At 35.5% G+C, this 16,359-nt stretch overlaps 3 protein-coding genes across 7 annotated transcripts; all 3 read left to right on the forward strand.

Annotated features, from left to right (window-relative positions):
- Nucleotides 1-789: 789 nt before the first annotated feature.
- LOC121249088 (probable WRKY transcription factor 51) lies at nt 790-5,606 on the forward strand. 2 transcript variants are annotated; one of them, XM_041147749.1, is made up of 3 exons: nt 790-1,158; nt 1,280-1,426; nt 4,807-5,606. In XM_041147749.1, exons 1-3 carry the CDS (start codon nt 929-931, stop codon nt 5,012-5,014), a joined length of 585 nt encoding a protein of 194 aa, XP_041003683.1. In that variant the 5' UTR covers nt 790-928; the 3' UTR covers nt 5,015-5,606. The 2 variants fall into 2 exon arrangements, with proteins under 2 accessions (XP_041003683.1, XP_041003682.1); XM_041147748.1 differs by having other exon boundaries at nt 792-1,158; nt 1,277-1,426.
- LOC121249087 (small GTPase LIP1-like) lies at nt 5,357-12,427 on the forward strand. Of its 2 annotated transcripts, none has more exons than XM_041147746.1 (7): nt 5,357-6,218; nt 8,424-8,515; nt 8,602-8,743; nt 9,534-9,838; nt 11,181-11,234; nt 11,344-11,474; nt 11,878-12,427. In XM_041147746.1, exons 1-7 carry the CDS (start codon nt 6,128-6,130, stop codon nt 12,071-12,073), a joined length of 1,011 nt encoding a protein of 336 aa, XP_041003680.1. In that variant the 5' UTR covers nt 5,357-6,127; the 3' UTR covers nt 12,074-12,427. The 2 variants fall into 2 exon arrangements, 1 of the variants encoding a protein (XP_041003680.1); XR_005937588.1 differs by having other exon boundaries at nt 5,387-6,218; nt 11,344-11,584; nt 11,683-11,945.
- A 1,380-nt stretch (nt 12,428-13,807) lies between these two features.
- On the forward strand, nt 13,808-15,705 carry LOC121249089 (uncharacterized protein At5g64816). Of its 3 annotated transcripts, none has more exons than XM_041147750.1 (2): nt 13,808-13,933; nt 15,166-15,705. In XM_041147750.1, exon 2 carries the CDS (start codon nt 15,213-15,215, stop codon nt 15,591-15,593), a length of 381 nt encoding a protein of 126 aa, XP_041003684.1. In that variant the 5' UTR covers nt 13,808-13,933; nt 15,166-15,212; the 3' UTR covers nt 15,594-15,705. The 3 variants fall into 3 exon arrangements, with proteins under 3 accessions (XP_041003684.1, XP_041003686.1, XP_041003685.1); XM_041147752.1 differs by having other exon boundaries at nt 13,823-13,933; nt 15,173-15,705; XM_041147751.1 differs by lacking the exon at nt 13,808-13,933 and adding an exon at nt 14,509-14,642.
- The last annotated feature ends 654 nt before the right edge of the window (nt 15,706-16,359 follow it).

Consider the following 16,359-nt stretch of genomic DNA (forward strand, 5'->3'; position numbering starts at 1 on the left):
TCAAAATTTGATGATTTTGGCTTTAAAATCCTGGCATTGGATTCACCATATGCTCAAATGTCAAGCTTTTAGCTACAGTACATTCATCTTCATCTTCAAATTTGAAGACTCACTATTCACACTCTATAACCATTATTTTATTTATTTAAATTATTGTTTCCTAATTTTGAGCCAGAATATATTTAAGTTAGGAAATAATAATTTAAATATCAAATTAAATTATTAATTAAAATATAGTTAGTGTAATTGTAAAATATGAAAAAAAATAAATTTAAAATATTATTATTAATAAAATAATATTATATTATTATTTTGATGAATCCAATAATTAATTTAATATGAAATTATAGATAGAGATATTTTTTATTTATGAAAAATATATACTTTTTATCAAATTTTAAATATAAAAATGATGAATCTAATACAAATACCGGTCAAATTGTGCCTCAAGACTAATTTTCAGACACTAAAGAGAGAGGGAAGATGGCTTTTCTTATCCATATATAATCATAACGCTAGAACTACAGTACTCTACACAACACTTCCACCGAAATATACCTTAGCCTATCAAAATAAGGAGGCAAAACTATAATTACCTCGTGGTCCATCATACGTCATCATGCCAGCATCATCAAACACATCATCCTAAAATGACACGTGGCTCCCCTGGAAAAAGAACCATCTGTGATTCCTCCACGAAAGTGTGGATGAAGGAGCAAGCTAGCTCAAATAAAGATATATATATATATATTATTATTATTGTCAAGCAGTACCTAGCTTCCATAAATTATAATATATACATTCTATATTAATATACCGTATATTTTATGGGAAGCATGCCTGATAACTAGCCATCATATCTCAGCCTGTTCTCAGCTTTACACTTTCTTTTCCCACAAGCAGCTAGCTCCGGTCCTGATCAGCGGCAATGGATCATTACCCTGAAAACCCTAATCGTAACCCTAATTACACACACCTACCCGAGAGTGCTCTTGATCCTTTGTCTTGGGATTTCGAATTGTCGGAGTATCTGAATATGCTTGATGGTGGCGCTGACCAAGATTCGACGTCCCAGCTGCAAAGAATAGCATCATCCGAAAAGATCATGGATTCCTCATCTGCCGGATCCATTGGTGTAATATCGAGAAATAATGACATGCAAGTGAAACCCCTTTCTTTTTCTTTTTTAGAAAAGATCGAAATTAGGGTACTAGTTCCATATCATTGCTATATATGTTGAACTTTTTCTCTAATTTTTTATTTTTTTTCTATATAGAAGATGCAAAAATATTGGTGTGAAGAAAAGTAAGATGGATGCTGGTCATAGGGTTGCATTTAGAACCCAATCGGAGCTGGAGGTGATGGATGATGGGTTTAAGTGGAGGAAGTACGGAAAGAAATCTGTCAAGAACAGCCCAAACCCAAGGTAAATATATACTATATATATAATACTAATATTTAAATTCCCAACTTGGGAATGATTTTAGTTCTTTTTTATCTGGGTTTTTCATTCTGTTGCTTAAATTAAGATGGTGAAATGATTGGATGAAGATAGTTTAATGTGCTGTGTGCATTTCCCGAATCAAAATGGTGGGGATCTCTAGCTTTAATATAAACACGAGGTTCCACCAGTGATACATGCACACAGAGAGAGAGAAGTGTTTAATTTTACTGATTGCATGGAATTAGAACCAGTGGATCCCCTGGTTTTAAAATGGTTCAGATGGACCCCATGGGCATTGGATGTGCACATTTTTGGCTTGTTAGGCTTAGTACCACAGAACCTGATCTCGGCCAGCTCTTTAGCTCTTCTCTTTCTATCTACTCTCTCCCAGACACCCCAGGAGCTCAATAACAACATCTGAATCCCGTACGTACCAGTTCTGATTTCTTGTCACTATTTTGTTTTTCTTATTTATTTTCCTCCTCCTCCTCCTCCGATCATCATCATCATCATCATCATCCTCCTCCTCCTCCTCCTCCTCTGCCTCTCCTCTACTTCACGAACTGAGACAAGGGAATTTACTTTTGCTCATCTTTCTGCGATGTGTGTGCGTGTTTGTGAGACTACAAGAGTGAGAAAGCCGCAACAGTACTTTAATTTAGTTGAGGGGACTGGAGAGACCCTAGCTCACAGTACTACACTATCACATCAGAAAAAGAGACAAAGAAACTCGCACAATTTGCGGGTTTTATATGCTATTCCTCAAGTTAAAGCGAAGCTTCAATGTCGGGAAGTAAATCCAACTTGCACAATATAGTAAGCGACAAGATGAAGTTGTCCTTTCGTGATAATCTTCCGATCCCTTCATAAAATCCCCCAAATTACGATTATTGGATACATACATACATACATACATACATACCGATATATATATATATATATATGTTTTGTGTGCGTGCGTGTAGTGTGTGTGTGGAGTCTTGTGCGAGCGAGGAGTCTAATACTAAGTGCAAGTGGGTTAAAGAATGGAAGAGTGGGAATGTAGTCATGTGAGGCATGGATCGATCGGGTCCATGAGAAGGATCGAAGTACTGCATGCAGGCGTGGTGTGTAATTACACTACTGCGTCTGTTATGTGTCAATTAATGATATTGCTATCGGTCTTGATCATCATGTATCATATTATATATATATATATATATATATATATGTATGTATTTATGTATGGCTGCTCTTTACTTATAATCTTTGTATTATTAGAGTGCATATACATATCATGTATCTTTTGAGTGATGTTTGTATGCATAAAAATTAATCATCAAGCACTTTTTTATGCTTTTTAACATTCGTACTGAAGTTCAAAAGATATATAGTTTATTTTTCTAGTAGTTTCTTTAAATTTAAATCTAGTTTAATTTTTCTTCCTTTCTTTCATTTAACAAAGGCGCTTTATATCTTAATTTACAAAATTAATTTGGAAATTCAAAATTAAGTACTTCCAATTTATAAATCTAGCTCTAATTTTCTTCTTTTATATATGTATTGATATTCACTACTTGATCAACTCAAAGCGAGCGGCAATAATTAACTAATTGGTCTATTTTAGTTTAATTTGTTGAGACACCCCATGCAGAAACGTGCAACTCTCATGCATGCATGGAGCTTTGATATACCAAGCAGCTTAGAATCACTAAATTATTCTAATATTGGGCTGATCTCCATGCGTAGGTATGAGTTTACTACTCTACATAATCATCCTATTATAATTAATTCAAGGCTAGGATATATAATTAATTAATTAGGATTAATCTCCATAATTCTCAGGATATTTTACTCCATGAAATTTTCTATATCTCTAATATTCTTCTTTCCTAAATGATTGATATTTCATTACATAAGTATTTACCATTTTAAAAAAATATTAAATATGATAAAATAACAAATATTCATGCCAAGATCATTCTCAACAATTTAATTTGAAACTAGTGATGGGGATTAATTAAAAGGAAAAGAAAACTACATCATAAATACCCGAAAAACTTGTACATATAGGAAATCTTTACACTAATTAAAGGCGAAGGGAAAGGCCAAAGAAAAAGAAAAAAAAAAAAAGAGAGAGATTAATGAGAGGGAAAGACAATATTATAGCAATCACCTCTAATTCTACAATTAGGAACCGTAACCCTCAGAGACCAGTCAATTAATCCAAGGCCATAATTGATCGACATCTAAGTTATAATATCATATCATCTATACTAATTATACATAATCTTCAGATAAACTTGTTTTTTAGCCAAGATAGGATCGAGTGTTTCTCATGCCTATTTATAGCTTTGTCTTGACTATTTGATATATGGAAAGTACCACGCATACGTGGAAACACAGAAAGATTATTTTCAGTGATCTTCTCCCCATGCCAATTAAGTTAATTTCTATATATATATATATATATATATATATATATATATATATATATATATATATAGTCTTGATCAGAAACCCGCAGTACTAGCTAGGACACGACTCATATGACTACAGTACTTTTAATTACTTCATTCAAGATCACCATACATATAGTAGCTTTGGGGATACTGCTTGCGAGCTCAAAGGGTACTTTTTATTAGCCGCCTCTTGCACTACTGCATGGATTTCCACTATATGTGGCTTTAAAGCCTTCCAAGTTATGGTGGGTAGAGACTTAGCACATTATATCATATATATTTATCATATATTCATGAGGTCTAGCTAGGCACTTGATTCTCTATATAAACTAGTTAGATTAACAAAGTACCATATATATATATATATATATATATATATATATGTGGCTAGCATATTTAATTTATTCGAAACTTTGTGCAAGAATCATGTGGTGATCATGGAGATCAGGTGACGTTCTGATCAGAGAGAAAGCTGGATATTGGAGTAGTTTTAATGTAATTGCAAAAGAAATATCTTAATTTGTGGACAATCATGGCCCCATGAGGTCTACCATCTAATTATATGGCTGCAATTTTGGTGCACAAATACTTGACTGTCGAAAAGATGGCTGCACGTACGTACGTGCGTGCAGAAGACTGATCTCATGAAATTAATAATCCTTCTTTTCAAGTTGCACATACAGTGATCATCAACTCGATCCATGATGATCAGTACTCGATCCTGAGGAGTATATATACCACAGATAATTAAACAGCTTTGATTAAACATTAATCTCCATGCCATATTATTTATAAGCTTTTGTACTACTTGATGATCTTGTTGAGATTCATGATGATGTTTAATTTGTTGGTGGCCGGCTGGGATCTAAACATAAATTCTAATTATAACTGATGAGATTCATTTTTGTGATTATAAAACAGGAACTACTACAAATGTTCAAGCGGAGGATGCGACGTGAAGAAGAGAGTGGAGAGGGACAGAGAAGACGCAAGCTACGTGTTAACAACGTACGAGGGAGTGCACAACCATGAAAGCCCTTGTGTTGTCTATTATAACCAGACACCTCTTATGGTTCCGACTGGTTGGACTTTACAAGCTAATTCCTCCCGCTCTTCTTCTTCTTCCTGAATCCCCCAACCGTCCTGACTCCTTTCCTGGCCTTAAAATTTATATATAATAGTGTTATATATAGTCAAAATAATAATATATATGTTCCATAGGGATAACCAGAATGATCGAGAACAGTGACACTTTTTTCCTGTGTACCAGATGATCATGTGGCAAACAATTATTAAAGTAGCTAGGAATGGAACTGCTGTTTTGTCGGCATTCGCTTATCCACATATGGGCCTCTATCTTTTATGAATGGGCCCCAGCTTCGGGCTTTCCCAGTACACAAACTAAATATGTATTAATGCTACTCTTAGCAGGTTTATTAATGCTTGGGTTTCTTTTGAAGTTTGTTATTTTAGCCAACAATGCTACAAAGCATATTATATTATGGACATCGTGCCATGTTTCCAAGCGGTGACCTTTGAACCAGCTACTGTATTCACGCGATTTTTTTATAGCGTTCACAACACCCACCCATGGTGAGAACAATTCTCTATCAAGTTCGTTCTCTCCATCACGAGCCACATTCCATTTCGAGCACCTACACCTCACCGACACAAACCATTTTGCGTACCGTTTGATTTTTTGTCCATAATTGCTGGGAAAAATAAAAAAAAAACATATCTTTATTCCGAGATGTTTAATTTTAATGGTATTCAATACTGAGCTCCACCGTCAGTTTGGAGCAAGACCCGCTTCTTATTTTTGCGGTTTTTTGTGTTCAATCTTGTTTTGGAAGAGAACCTATCTCTTTTTTTTTTTTTTCACCTTTTTGGAGCCTAAGAATTTTTCGAACGAAACCCACTTCAAGATTTCCTGCCGGATCTGTTGGCGCTGGTGGTTCTTGTTTTTTTGTTTGAGCAGCGAGAGTAATTGTATTGTCATTTGTTTCCCTTGCAACACAAAGTGTTTTGTAATATTTTATGTAATTTCAGCTTTAGATCTTAGCCTATTTTTCATCTAATGATGGGTTTGAGATTGAAATATGGGGTACCCATGTCGAGAGAGCGTTGCTCTTCGTGGAAGTTAAGTTTGCTTCATGTTACTTGGAATGGTAAACGCGTGAGGATGTAAATTGGTTGGGGGCTTCGTTCAGAGGTGATTTTGGTTTAAAGGTCTGGGGAAATCATGTTTTGGAGGAACCGTGAGAGAGAGAACAAAGAACAAAACGGTGGATCGCCTTGTGGACAGGTTCGGGTACTTGTTGTTGGAGACTCAGGTACTTATTATTCATTCTACATCTGCTATCTTCTTTATTTGCTGTTATGTAACACTATTTGTTTTTTCTTTTCGTTTTTGATTGGTTCTGTATTTATTTGTTTTCTATATGCTTCTGTGATTCTGGTAATGTGCCGTCATATTGGATGTTTAATGATCTCTATATGCTTTTTATTGAACACTCACGAAACGGATCGTGATCATAACAATATTATCTAGGCTTGTGTAACCGCATATCTCGTACTTATCCTATGTAATCTCTTGTAACAAACATTTTCTATATAAATAATATACGGCAGCCACTCTACGTATTGTAGAAGTGATTTCAACCATATTTTAATTCTTTATGGTAGCAGAGAATTCTCTCTGGCTCGCGTCTTCTTCGATCCTATGGCCACTGACTCAAACACTTCAGCCATGTCAACCACCATCCCCATCACACCCTCTCCTCTACCAACTGTCAGTCTTCATCATGTTGTCACCATTCACCTTACCAAAGATAACTATCTCCTTTGGAAGTCTCAGATGGTTCTCTATTTTCGTGGCCAAAAAGTTTTTGGCTATGTTGATGGAAGCATTCCCTGCCCTGCGCAGTTCTTGCCTTCTACTGCTTCCAAACCCGCACTCAATTCCGCCTACACTCAATGGGTGGATCAAGACCAAGTCATTCTCAGCTCCTTACTTTCCTCTCTATCCGAGGACATTATGGCAACGGTGGTTGGCCTCACCACCTCTTATGCAGTTTGGACGTCCCTTGAGAAATCTCTCTACCAACTCCCGTGCGCGGGTGACGACCACTTGACTTCAACTCGCTGCTCTTAAGAAAGGCAGCAGCTCAATTTCTGAATACTATCACAAGGTTAAGTCCTACTCGGACTCTCTTACAGCTGCTGGACAACCTTTGAATGATCTTGAGTACACCTACTACCTCTTGGGAGGTCTTGACTTCTCTTATGAGTCTCTTGTTACTTCCATCCTCACCCGTGTGGATCTCATGCCTGTAGATGAGATTTACGGCCATCTTCTTACTCACAAGTTGCGACTTCAACAACAACAATCGACTATAGATATGGCGAACCCGTATGCAGAATATGTTACTAAGTCTTAAATTCTGCTCGAAACTGGTAGGATAAACAGGAGGCAGTGTGTGTAAGTTTTTTTATGAGTGTGGCTGTTAAATTAGACTGATGAAAATAATTTTCTCACTTCTTACTTCCATGAACCTTATTGAGCATAAGAATATATTTTATTCTCACAAATTACTTACAGGTCTAGAAAGAAGAATAAAAAGAACACAAAAACCTACAGGACGCAAGAAATTGGCTGTGAATGGTATAAGGTATCACACAGAATTCAATATAACTTACTTCCATGCATACTTATAGCTTACTCACAAGAAATTGGTGACAATACTATGACATTTCACTTCTTTCAGATAATTCTTATATTAATGAGCAGGTGGTAGATGCAAATGTTTCCACAATAACTAGGTGCTTAAAGAAACAGATTGCTGATTAGGGTGGTAACAATACTTTCGTTAAGGGGCATAATTACAGCATGGTTGGTGCTTTTGAATCTATCAAATCTATCGTAGTAGTCCTAACTGGAATATTATTCTAATTTTTTTTTATTGGCACCGGGTGTCTGGGAACATCGTCTCGACTAATCCCGGGGGTGCACAAGCCCTCGGCAAGGAGTTTCCTACAAGTGCACTTCGGGTAAATTATTCTAATTAAACCAGAAAGCTAAATGAGAATTTAATTCTTGAATTCCACTGTCATACTTATTATTTCATTTTTTATGTGCAACACACATTCAAACCATAGTAAGTAATGCATGAGGTGTGTGCATTATCAGTATCTAGTCTAGAGGTGTTGTGTCTATGGCTTCTGGGCTCTCCATCAAGACAGAGTACATTATGATCTACAATAGCATAATTTTTAGATATCTAGGATGGACAATGGATCATCTAATTATGATATTCTGCCGGTCTATCCAATCATTATTTTGCATCTAAAATGAGAAATTCGATGTAAAATTAACATGTCACACAGGAATTGAGATTGAGGAAGACTGATTATTTGCTTTCACGAAATGACTTGCTTCCACAAAATGCCTGCTTTCTTTATTACTCTGTTTTCTTTAATACTCTGTAAAAGTCTTTAGTCCTTTCTTTACCTATATTCAGTTTGTGATCTCATGGTAGGTGTTGGGAAAACTTCTCTTGTTCATCTAATTGTCAAAGGTGGTTCTGTTGCTCGCCCTCCTCAAACGATCGGGTGTGCAGTTGGTGTGAAGGTAAGACTTAAAATTTCTTTGATTTTGCAAGGATATTCAAATATGGTGCTGACATTATGGAAATTCATGCCACTCCTTTGACCCAGCACACTACATATGGAAATTCTGGTAGCTCTTCAAGTAGCATAAAAGGTGATTCTGAGAGAGATTTCTTTGTGGAACTTTGGGATGTGTCAGGACATGACTGTTACAAAGACTGCCGGTCGCTTTTCTATTCCCAAGTCAATGGTGAGTACCGATTTTCTTCATTCCATAAATGTTCTATTCTCCTGATAGCTAATTGTGTATGTCAAATCACTTGTACAAAAATATTGTGTAGGTCAATGACTTGGAAATTAAAGGGGAAAAAAAAGGTTCCAAAGAGCATGTGCATGTAGAATTTAAAGTAGAAGAGAAGGCTCCAAAAGAACAGTGGTTTCCAATTGTAAGTGGTGTCAATATAAGATATTCAACTAAGAAATGTGCAGCCTTTCTTAGGCTTGTCAGTGCATAAGCAAACATTATTGCATCTCCTGATCAATGCAAGTTCTATATAGTGATGGTCTCATATAGTTATCCCACATTGGACTCCAGACTATGAGAACTACTTTGAGAACCATGGGTGAGTTAATTGGAACCATCCTATAAGATGCCAATGCATAGGAATCTAGGGTAAAACTAAATATGAGTTGCATAGATGTAAGTTTGATGCTGCAGGAAAGTAAATGAAATATTAGTAATGAATTGGTTAGCATTGGAAAGTAAATCTGTGTAATTCAAAGATGAAGGAAAATTTGGTATTTTTACATGAAACTTTATGGGGCCATCCATACAATTCTTACTGTTTCACATTTCTCATCCCCTAAGTAGTATCACTGTTTGTTATCTACTATTGTAGCGGTACAATCATATCCAACAGCGATCGAACTTCTGTTTCCTAATTGTACTCCCCACTAAAGCTAATGGTGCCTCAATACATACTGCACAGAGGGCTGTTCTATGAATTCTAGTTATGAGCTGGCTTGAAATTTGAGTGCAGGTGTTATTTTTGTTCATGATCTCTCCCAGAGAAGGACAAAAACAAGCTTGCAGAAATGGGCCACTGAAATTGCTGCAAATGGGACATTTTCAGCTCCCCTAGGATCTGGCGGTCCCTTTGGCCTTCCAGTCCCATATATTGTTATCGGTAATAAAGTTGATATCGCTGCGAAGGAGGGTACAAGAGGAAGCAGTGGCAATCTTGTTGATGTAGCTCGTCATTGGGTTGAGAAGCAGGGTTTACTTCCATCCAGTGAGGAACTTCCCCTGAACGAGAGTTTTCCCAACAATGGAAGCCTTCTTGCAGTAAGAATTTCGACTTAACCTTTTGATTGCATCATTGTTATTTGGCATAGGAAATACACCCTCCCCTACCCCCCCCCCCCCCCCTTCCCAAGAAAAAAAATCCTGTTCTTCTGTTACTACCGAAGTGCTCCATGGAAAACAAATTACTGTGTTGTAATTTAGATAATAATGAATCTGTTGTGTTCTTGCTACTCAACCAACTTGTGTGTTCAATTGCTATGAAAAGACGATTAAGTTCTGAGTTTCCATTGTTTGTCCACCTGTCTATTCCTGGTTTCCTGAGTCTGACACCTTGAATCTCCTTATATTTAGGATCCACACGCCTCTTACTTCAGTGGACTGGAAACCAAGTCCTTCTTTTGCATAGCATTCTAGTACATCATACAATTGAAATCAATTGCAAAATTGAATTACTTCAATACAAAAGCAGAAATATGTACTTTCTTGGTTTCAGAAACTTGCTCGTGTGGGACCAATAGAAATTGTACTTACAATGGAATGGGAGGTTTCAGCAGTGGTACTTGAGCATCCTGTCTTTCATAATCAACTTGGGAGGCTTCTTACTTTTCTTGTTGGCTAACTCCATATTAGTGGTTTCAACATAGGTCACATAAGTGAGTTGTCTATGCAGGTCTCTTTCAGCTGTTATGAAGCATTATTCTCTCTTTCAGCTCTTCTTCCATTTATGGTTCATATCTTACATGTATTTCTGCACTTCCAGACAATGATGTCCTCACGATTTTCTCTTCAAAATAATTTCCCGCAAAATTTCATGAGATTCTTACACCTAGCTATATATCTATTAGAAAGATGGAGAGACCGTTTTTATTACAACCCATGAAAAATATCGGGGCTCACTTTACGTTTATGTTATGTGCCCATTGTTTGTCTTTTTTCTTTGTTTTTCCTTTTTGCAGGGGTTGCTTTTTGTAAAATTCTTTTGCTTGATAGATAATGTGATTTGAGGATTTTACTAGATGATTTCATGCAATATATTACTTCCATTATGACTCCATCGCTATTTCCATCTTACGAGTTAGGAAGACTTGTGAATCAAATTGTTCAAAAATAAGATGATTCCATTTCTGCCTGGCCATTTCTGCATCTCTAATTCACTTATATATAAACCACCACTTGTTGGATTATATTCTGTGAACAAACTTTGCAGGATTGGGAGTGGTTAAGATCAAATAGAAAATTCTAGAACCTTTACATCAAGGGCAGGCATGGGACATAGTAAAACTAAAAGAGTAATAGTTGATGCAGTGATGATTGTAGATATTGGTAGTAGATCTGCGTAATAATATTTGTATGTCATGGTGGATGTGTTGGGCATATGCAGGCTGCTAAAGAAGCAAGATATGACAAGGAAGCTGTGGTGAAATTTTTTCGAATGGTCTGTATTCTTGTTCTTTGTGTAGGTTTCCTTTCCTCCTTCCCCCAAGTTCCCTTTTTCCTTTCCCTTTCTGACATCATCCAACTCTTTTGGCAACCCCTTGTTTCAGCTGATCAGAAGAAGATACTTCTCAGACGACTTACCTGCACCAACTCCATTGTCTATATCTTCAGTCCAGAGAGCCTCACATCGTTTAGATGAAGGTTTAAGTAATGGGGATCAGTCTTATAAGAACATGAGGTAATTTCTGTTGAACACTCGAGAATTTCTGCTTTGCTTGTGACCAGATTTCTTTAAACAACAACAATCATCATCGTTTGGTTGTGTGATATGCTTAAAAATTCAAGATTCTGAATTTGATAGAATGTGGGGTGTGATTAATACTAACTTATTGAGGTTCCTTTTGCTTTCATCAATAAAAATATCCATTGGCTATTAAAAAAAAAAAAGATATTTACTTATTTTGGTTCCACATATTATTTGTTTCACAGCTTATTGGGTTGCATATCTGTTTAATTAACTCATATGAGTGGTGTTGAATGGTATATTATTTTTGGTGCACAATTTGAGGTCTTTCAACTTTTAGTTTGTTTTCTGTTACCCCATTTGCAGCTACACTGACCAACGTCTTTATCATTTGCAGTTCCATTGGAGATCCTTATAAATACAATGTGCTCCCCCCCCTTCCAGCGCAACGCAATCTGACGCCACCTCCCACGCTTTATCCTCAGCAGCCAGTTTTGGTTTCTGAAGGTTACAGCCTCCCAAGATTCTCCCTGACTGGCTCTCAAGAGATCAGCAGTAATGCCAGATCAAAGCGCTCAGATATTAATGTATGATGACCACTCACCCTCCTTGTTCTTAGCCAAAAGATGGATGATACTGTCTCTGATTGCTGGGATAAAAAAAAATCCCATTCTTCCTTGAATGCGGATCATACAAGCGGTTAATTGTTCTCTTCACTATCTATGCTTGTTAAATGTTCTGTTGATTCACTTATAAAAAATAAAATAAAAATGTTCTGTTGATTCTTTCATATCTACAGGTTCTCCCTCAGTAACTGTATTTTTAGTCATACCCTTGGTTAATGGTGTAATGACTCGTTGAACCTGAAACTTCAGGTGATTCTTTGTAATCAAACTCTATTCTTTTCCTTGTAAGTTCTGGTTGTATAAATTTCATTTTTAATTCAACTCGAATGGATCATCCTAAGAATGTCTTTAATTGTACTATATTTTTATTTGAATAATGATATCATGCTGCCTCATTTTGTCCTTTTATTTTGACTATTTATATATTTAATTTTTTTTATTTAATTACTGATTAAGGAAGTAATTATTAGAGTATTCGTGTATTTTTTTATTTTTTAAAAATATTTAAATCTTAAAAAAATGTAAAAAAAAAATAGGAAGGGAAATTTGTACTAGTAGGCACGCTCAGCAGTCAAAGTTGGGCGGCATACTAGCACAACCTCTTTTATTTTGTGAAGAAAATAATAACGATAATTAGCAAAAAGATTTAAATTTTCTTAAAAAAAAAAGAAGAAAAAAAAGTGCACTCGAAGGTAGAGAGATATACTAGTTGACGTGGTGCATTTTTAAGTGTCTTTCTGTTAATGTTTGATATGAGAAACCACTTAAAAGATGTAAGGTCATTTAGTATTATTGAACAATAAAATCCAAGATGTAAGGTCGTTTGGAAGCTAAACTAAATTTAATTTATCTTAATTCATCATTACAATTTTTTTAAATTTCAGTCCAAAATATAATAAACAATTCAACTTTTTCAAATTTTAAAATAATAATAATATTAAAAAATAATATTCTAACAATATTTTATCATCTCAACTCAATTCAACTCAACTCAGTTCAACATTCAAACGCAGCCTTCGAGTTGGAGCTTAGACATATTAAAAAGGAAAAAGCTATTTGTAGTATTGATATTAATATGCTGAAAATTATGAAATTTAAATTTTAAAATTTAGATTTTAAAAAAACTGATAAAAAAAAAACAGATTAAAAATCCCTATACCTACTAAGTTAAAAAAATGAACAAATAAGATCTACTCATTTATTGACCTAAATCGCCGACTTTGTCCGTTCACTTCAGTTATTTTTTACTATGTAAATGATGAAAAGTAACATTACGAACTTTTTATAAAACTAAAAATAAAAAGAAAAAAAACTCCACACATTTCACAAAATGTAAAAATAATAAATGTAAAATAAAAATAAAAATTAATATTACTTATTATTTATTGGAGATTATACCACAAAAAAATAGAGATTATATATTAAAAAGAAAAATAGAGACTCCGCAGATATAATATTCTTATTATTAAAAAGATTATTCAATTTATTAGTTAAATTATAAATTAGAAAAATTCTATTTATTCTTATGTACACCACGAACTAACATGTGATTTATCATTCTATTTAAATACACATATTAATTTGTAAAATAAATATATTTAAATAAAATAATAAAAATAATAAATTACATGTTAATATGTAGGATAGTGATGATAAAGTAGTATATTTTTTATAAATTTACTATAAGTTTCGAGGAAAAAAAAAAAAAAAAAAAAAGACAAAGATGGTACCGATATTTTTTTTTTTAATTCCCTAAAAAGTGTGCACTAAAACCCTATTATTTGCCGCTCTTTTCACCTTCCCAGCTCGGCGGTTTCCTCGTTTCAGGTCAGACCTCTCTGTCTCTCCCTCTCTCTCTCTCTCTACTTCAACGTGTGGATTTTGGGTCTTCTAATCGAACTATGTGAAAGATGAACCCTTTTTTATTTGCGCTCTGGCAGATGCTATGCTTTTGTGAATTTAATCTGTAGCTCCTGATCTTGATTTCTAGGGTTTCTCTGTGACATTTCTCTGTTCCCATTTATCCGTCCGGTACTAACTTTGAAAATGGTGGCGAGCATTTTGTGTTATCCGGATTTTTCTTCTTGTGATCTGGAATTAGTCTTCCTAAATATTTTCATCATAATGGGTTTTCATATTCCATTGCTTGGCATTTCGTTTGATTTGTAACATTATTTTGTATGGCTAAACACAATGGAATCACCCAAAATAAATTTTTTACGGAATTTCGGTGGAGCTATGGGCGTCTAAAGCTTGGAGGACTAGTCATACGGCTTGGCATCCTGTGAAATTTGCATGGTTTACAGAATTTGAAGATATGCTTCTTCGGTGGTTTTTAATTGTCCCTTGTTAATCGTAGACGTGCACAACAGAATGTCTAAATTAAATTTTGTTCTAGTTTTTGCTCGATAATTGTGCAGTAATACATTAGAATGTCACATCTGGTTCGACTTTAGCGAGGATGATTACTGATAATATCTGTCAATATGAGCTCTGGTCAATGGTCCAGGTGATTAAAGACTGAGGTGGGATTCAGGTATGTTGGAAGTTCAAAGTTTGCTTAGGAAATAAAGATGATCATAAAATGGTTGTTCTCGTGACTCTAGAACTTAGGCACTCTTGGTGAAATCTGTGCATTTTAACTGGCTATGGCGAGTGCATTCTTTTCTAATATCTAAGATGAGACTCCAATAGCGTTTAACGAGAGAGACTTATTCATTTTATATCTCATGATAATCAGAAGTTTCATACCTATCAAAAAAAATAATCAGGAGTTTCATAAAAGCATTGTTTATGAAGATTTTCCATTTTCATGATAGGCATCAACATTGAATGATGAATCTCACTTCCTTATGAGATTTAGTAGCAAATTTCTAATTTTAAACTTTTTGTTTATTGAAAAGAGTGCTAGTCTTTCTATTTTACAATGCCCATAAATTGTATCATGCACGCCTAAATCTCTTGTTAGGATGTTCTTATAAGGATGTGTACACTGTACACTAACAAATGAAATAAAGAATGCACAACAAAGTAGCTAACTTTTGCTGTCACTGTTAAAGAGTGCAGAAGATTCGAGGAAGAGAGGAGCTGGACCTCTGAATTGGTGATGGTGGAAGTATGGTGGTCCCTATTGGGGGCTGCTATCCCAGCAGTTATTGCAGGGCAAGCTTTTAGAATGAAGAAAAAGCGTACTGAAGAGCAGAGGTTAAAGACTGCCAGGGGTAGGGAGAAGAGCTCTGATGACATATTTGTCTGTGAAAGGGTATGTACATCAAAGAGAATGTTGAAAAAGGTTGGTTCCTTCTCAAAGGACCCTATTCCTGATACTTGTGTTACTGTCTGTGGTGTGTCTGAGCTCGACGCTTGTGCTGATGCGTGTGCTCGCACTGTTTGTGTAAATCAACATCAAGTGCCTAATTGGAATGACGTCTGCTTAAGGAGATGCCAAAGTGAATGTCTCAAACTCTCTGATTCTCGTTCTTCTTAGTCATTTCCCCCTTCAAGTTTGTATACCAAGTGATGGTATTATAGGGATGGTTGATCCCACCTTCTGAAATGTGTTGTTTTCTGACTCTGAATGTGATTCACTTCATGACCAATTTGTAGTTTCATGAGATGAAATAGTATTCTGAATTGCCTCACTGGCCTTTTTTTTTTTTTTTTTTTTTCTTCTCTATTTTTTGGCGGGGAACTGGTGATTGTTAGCTTTTTTGGATTGCCAATATTAAATTTTGTTTGGATGAGCGTTTCTTGAGGCCACCGTATATAAGGTGCTGTCTCATGATGTGTTGGGTTGGAACCAACACAGATTTTAGGTGCCTAGCCAAGTTGCTATACATATCTGATATCACAGTAACCTCTTTATCTCTCGAGTCTCCATGTGCGCATGTGCAGGCTTCTGGTTAAAGTGAGTGAACAGGTGATCTTCCAACTGCTCATTTCCTCAGAATTAGACTCACTCTACCATTGCATTGTCTACTGCTTGATCAGAAGTTACAGACAACAGCTAATTCTTTATCCAGGACAAAATCTGGTCGTCTCATTGCTTTTGATTGGATCCAAGAAATACTTATATCTCTGCCTGTTTAATGCCCCTTTACATTGTACAAATCCTTTGTATTGTTTTCATTCTACAAGTGCTTGATGATATTGACATTTGGTTCTTGTACCAAGCCAGCCAAGGGTACAAGTCCGATTTAAGGAGAACATGAGTACCACCAGCTCGGCATCTCCATATACGTACACACAAAGCT

Source organism: Juglans microcarpa x Juglans regia, chromosome 2D (genome assembly GCF_004785595.1).
Source record: "Juglans microcarpa x Juglans regia isolate MS1-56 chromosome 2D, Jm3101_v1.0, whole genome shotgun sequence".
Taxonomy (NCBI): domain Eukaryota; kingdom Viridiplantae; phylum Streptophyta; class Magnoliopsida; order Fagales; family Juglandaceae; genus Juglans; species Juglans microcarpa x Juglans regia.

Bases quoted from the DNA above. Each gene is read 5' to 3' on its own strand.
- LOC121249088 (XM_041147748.1), top strand. From the start codon at position 929: ATGGATCATTACCCTGAAAACCCTAATCGTAACCCTAATTACACACAC. The intron at 1,159-1,276 runs GCAAGTGAAACC...TTTTCTATATAG, and splicing joins ATATCGAGAAATAATGACAT to AAGATGCAAAAATATTGGTG. The intron at 1,427-4,806 runs GTAAATATATAC...ATTATAAAACAG, and splicing joins AAGAACAGCCCAAACCCAAG to GAACTACTACAAATGTTCAA.
- LOC121249087 (XM_041147746.1), top strand. From the start codon at position 6,128: ATGTTTTGGAGGAACCGTGAGAGAGAGAACAAAGAACAAAACGGTGGA. The intron at 8,516-8,601 runs GTAAGACTTAAA...CCTTTGACCCAG, and splicing joins GGTGTGCAGTTGGTGTGAAG to CACACTACATATGGAAATTC. The intron at 11,235-11,343 runs GTCTGTATTCTT...CCCTTGTTTCAG, and splicing joins TGGTGAAATTTTTTCGAATG to CTGATCAGAAGAAGATACTT.
- LOC121249089 (XM_041147750.1), top strand. From the start codon at position 15,213: ATGGTGGAAGTATGGTGGTCCCTATTGGGGGCTGCTATCCCAGCAGTT.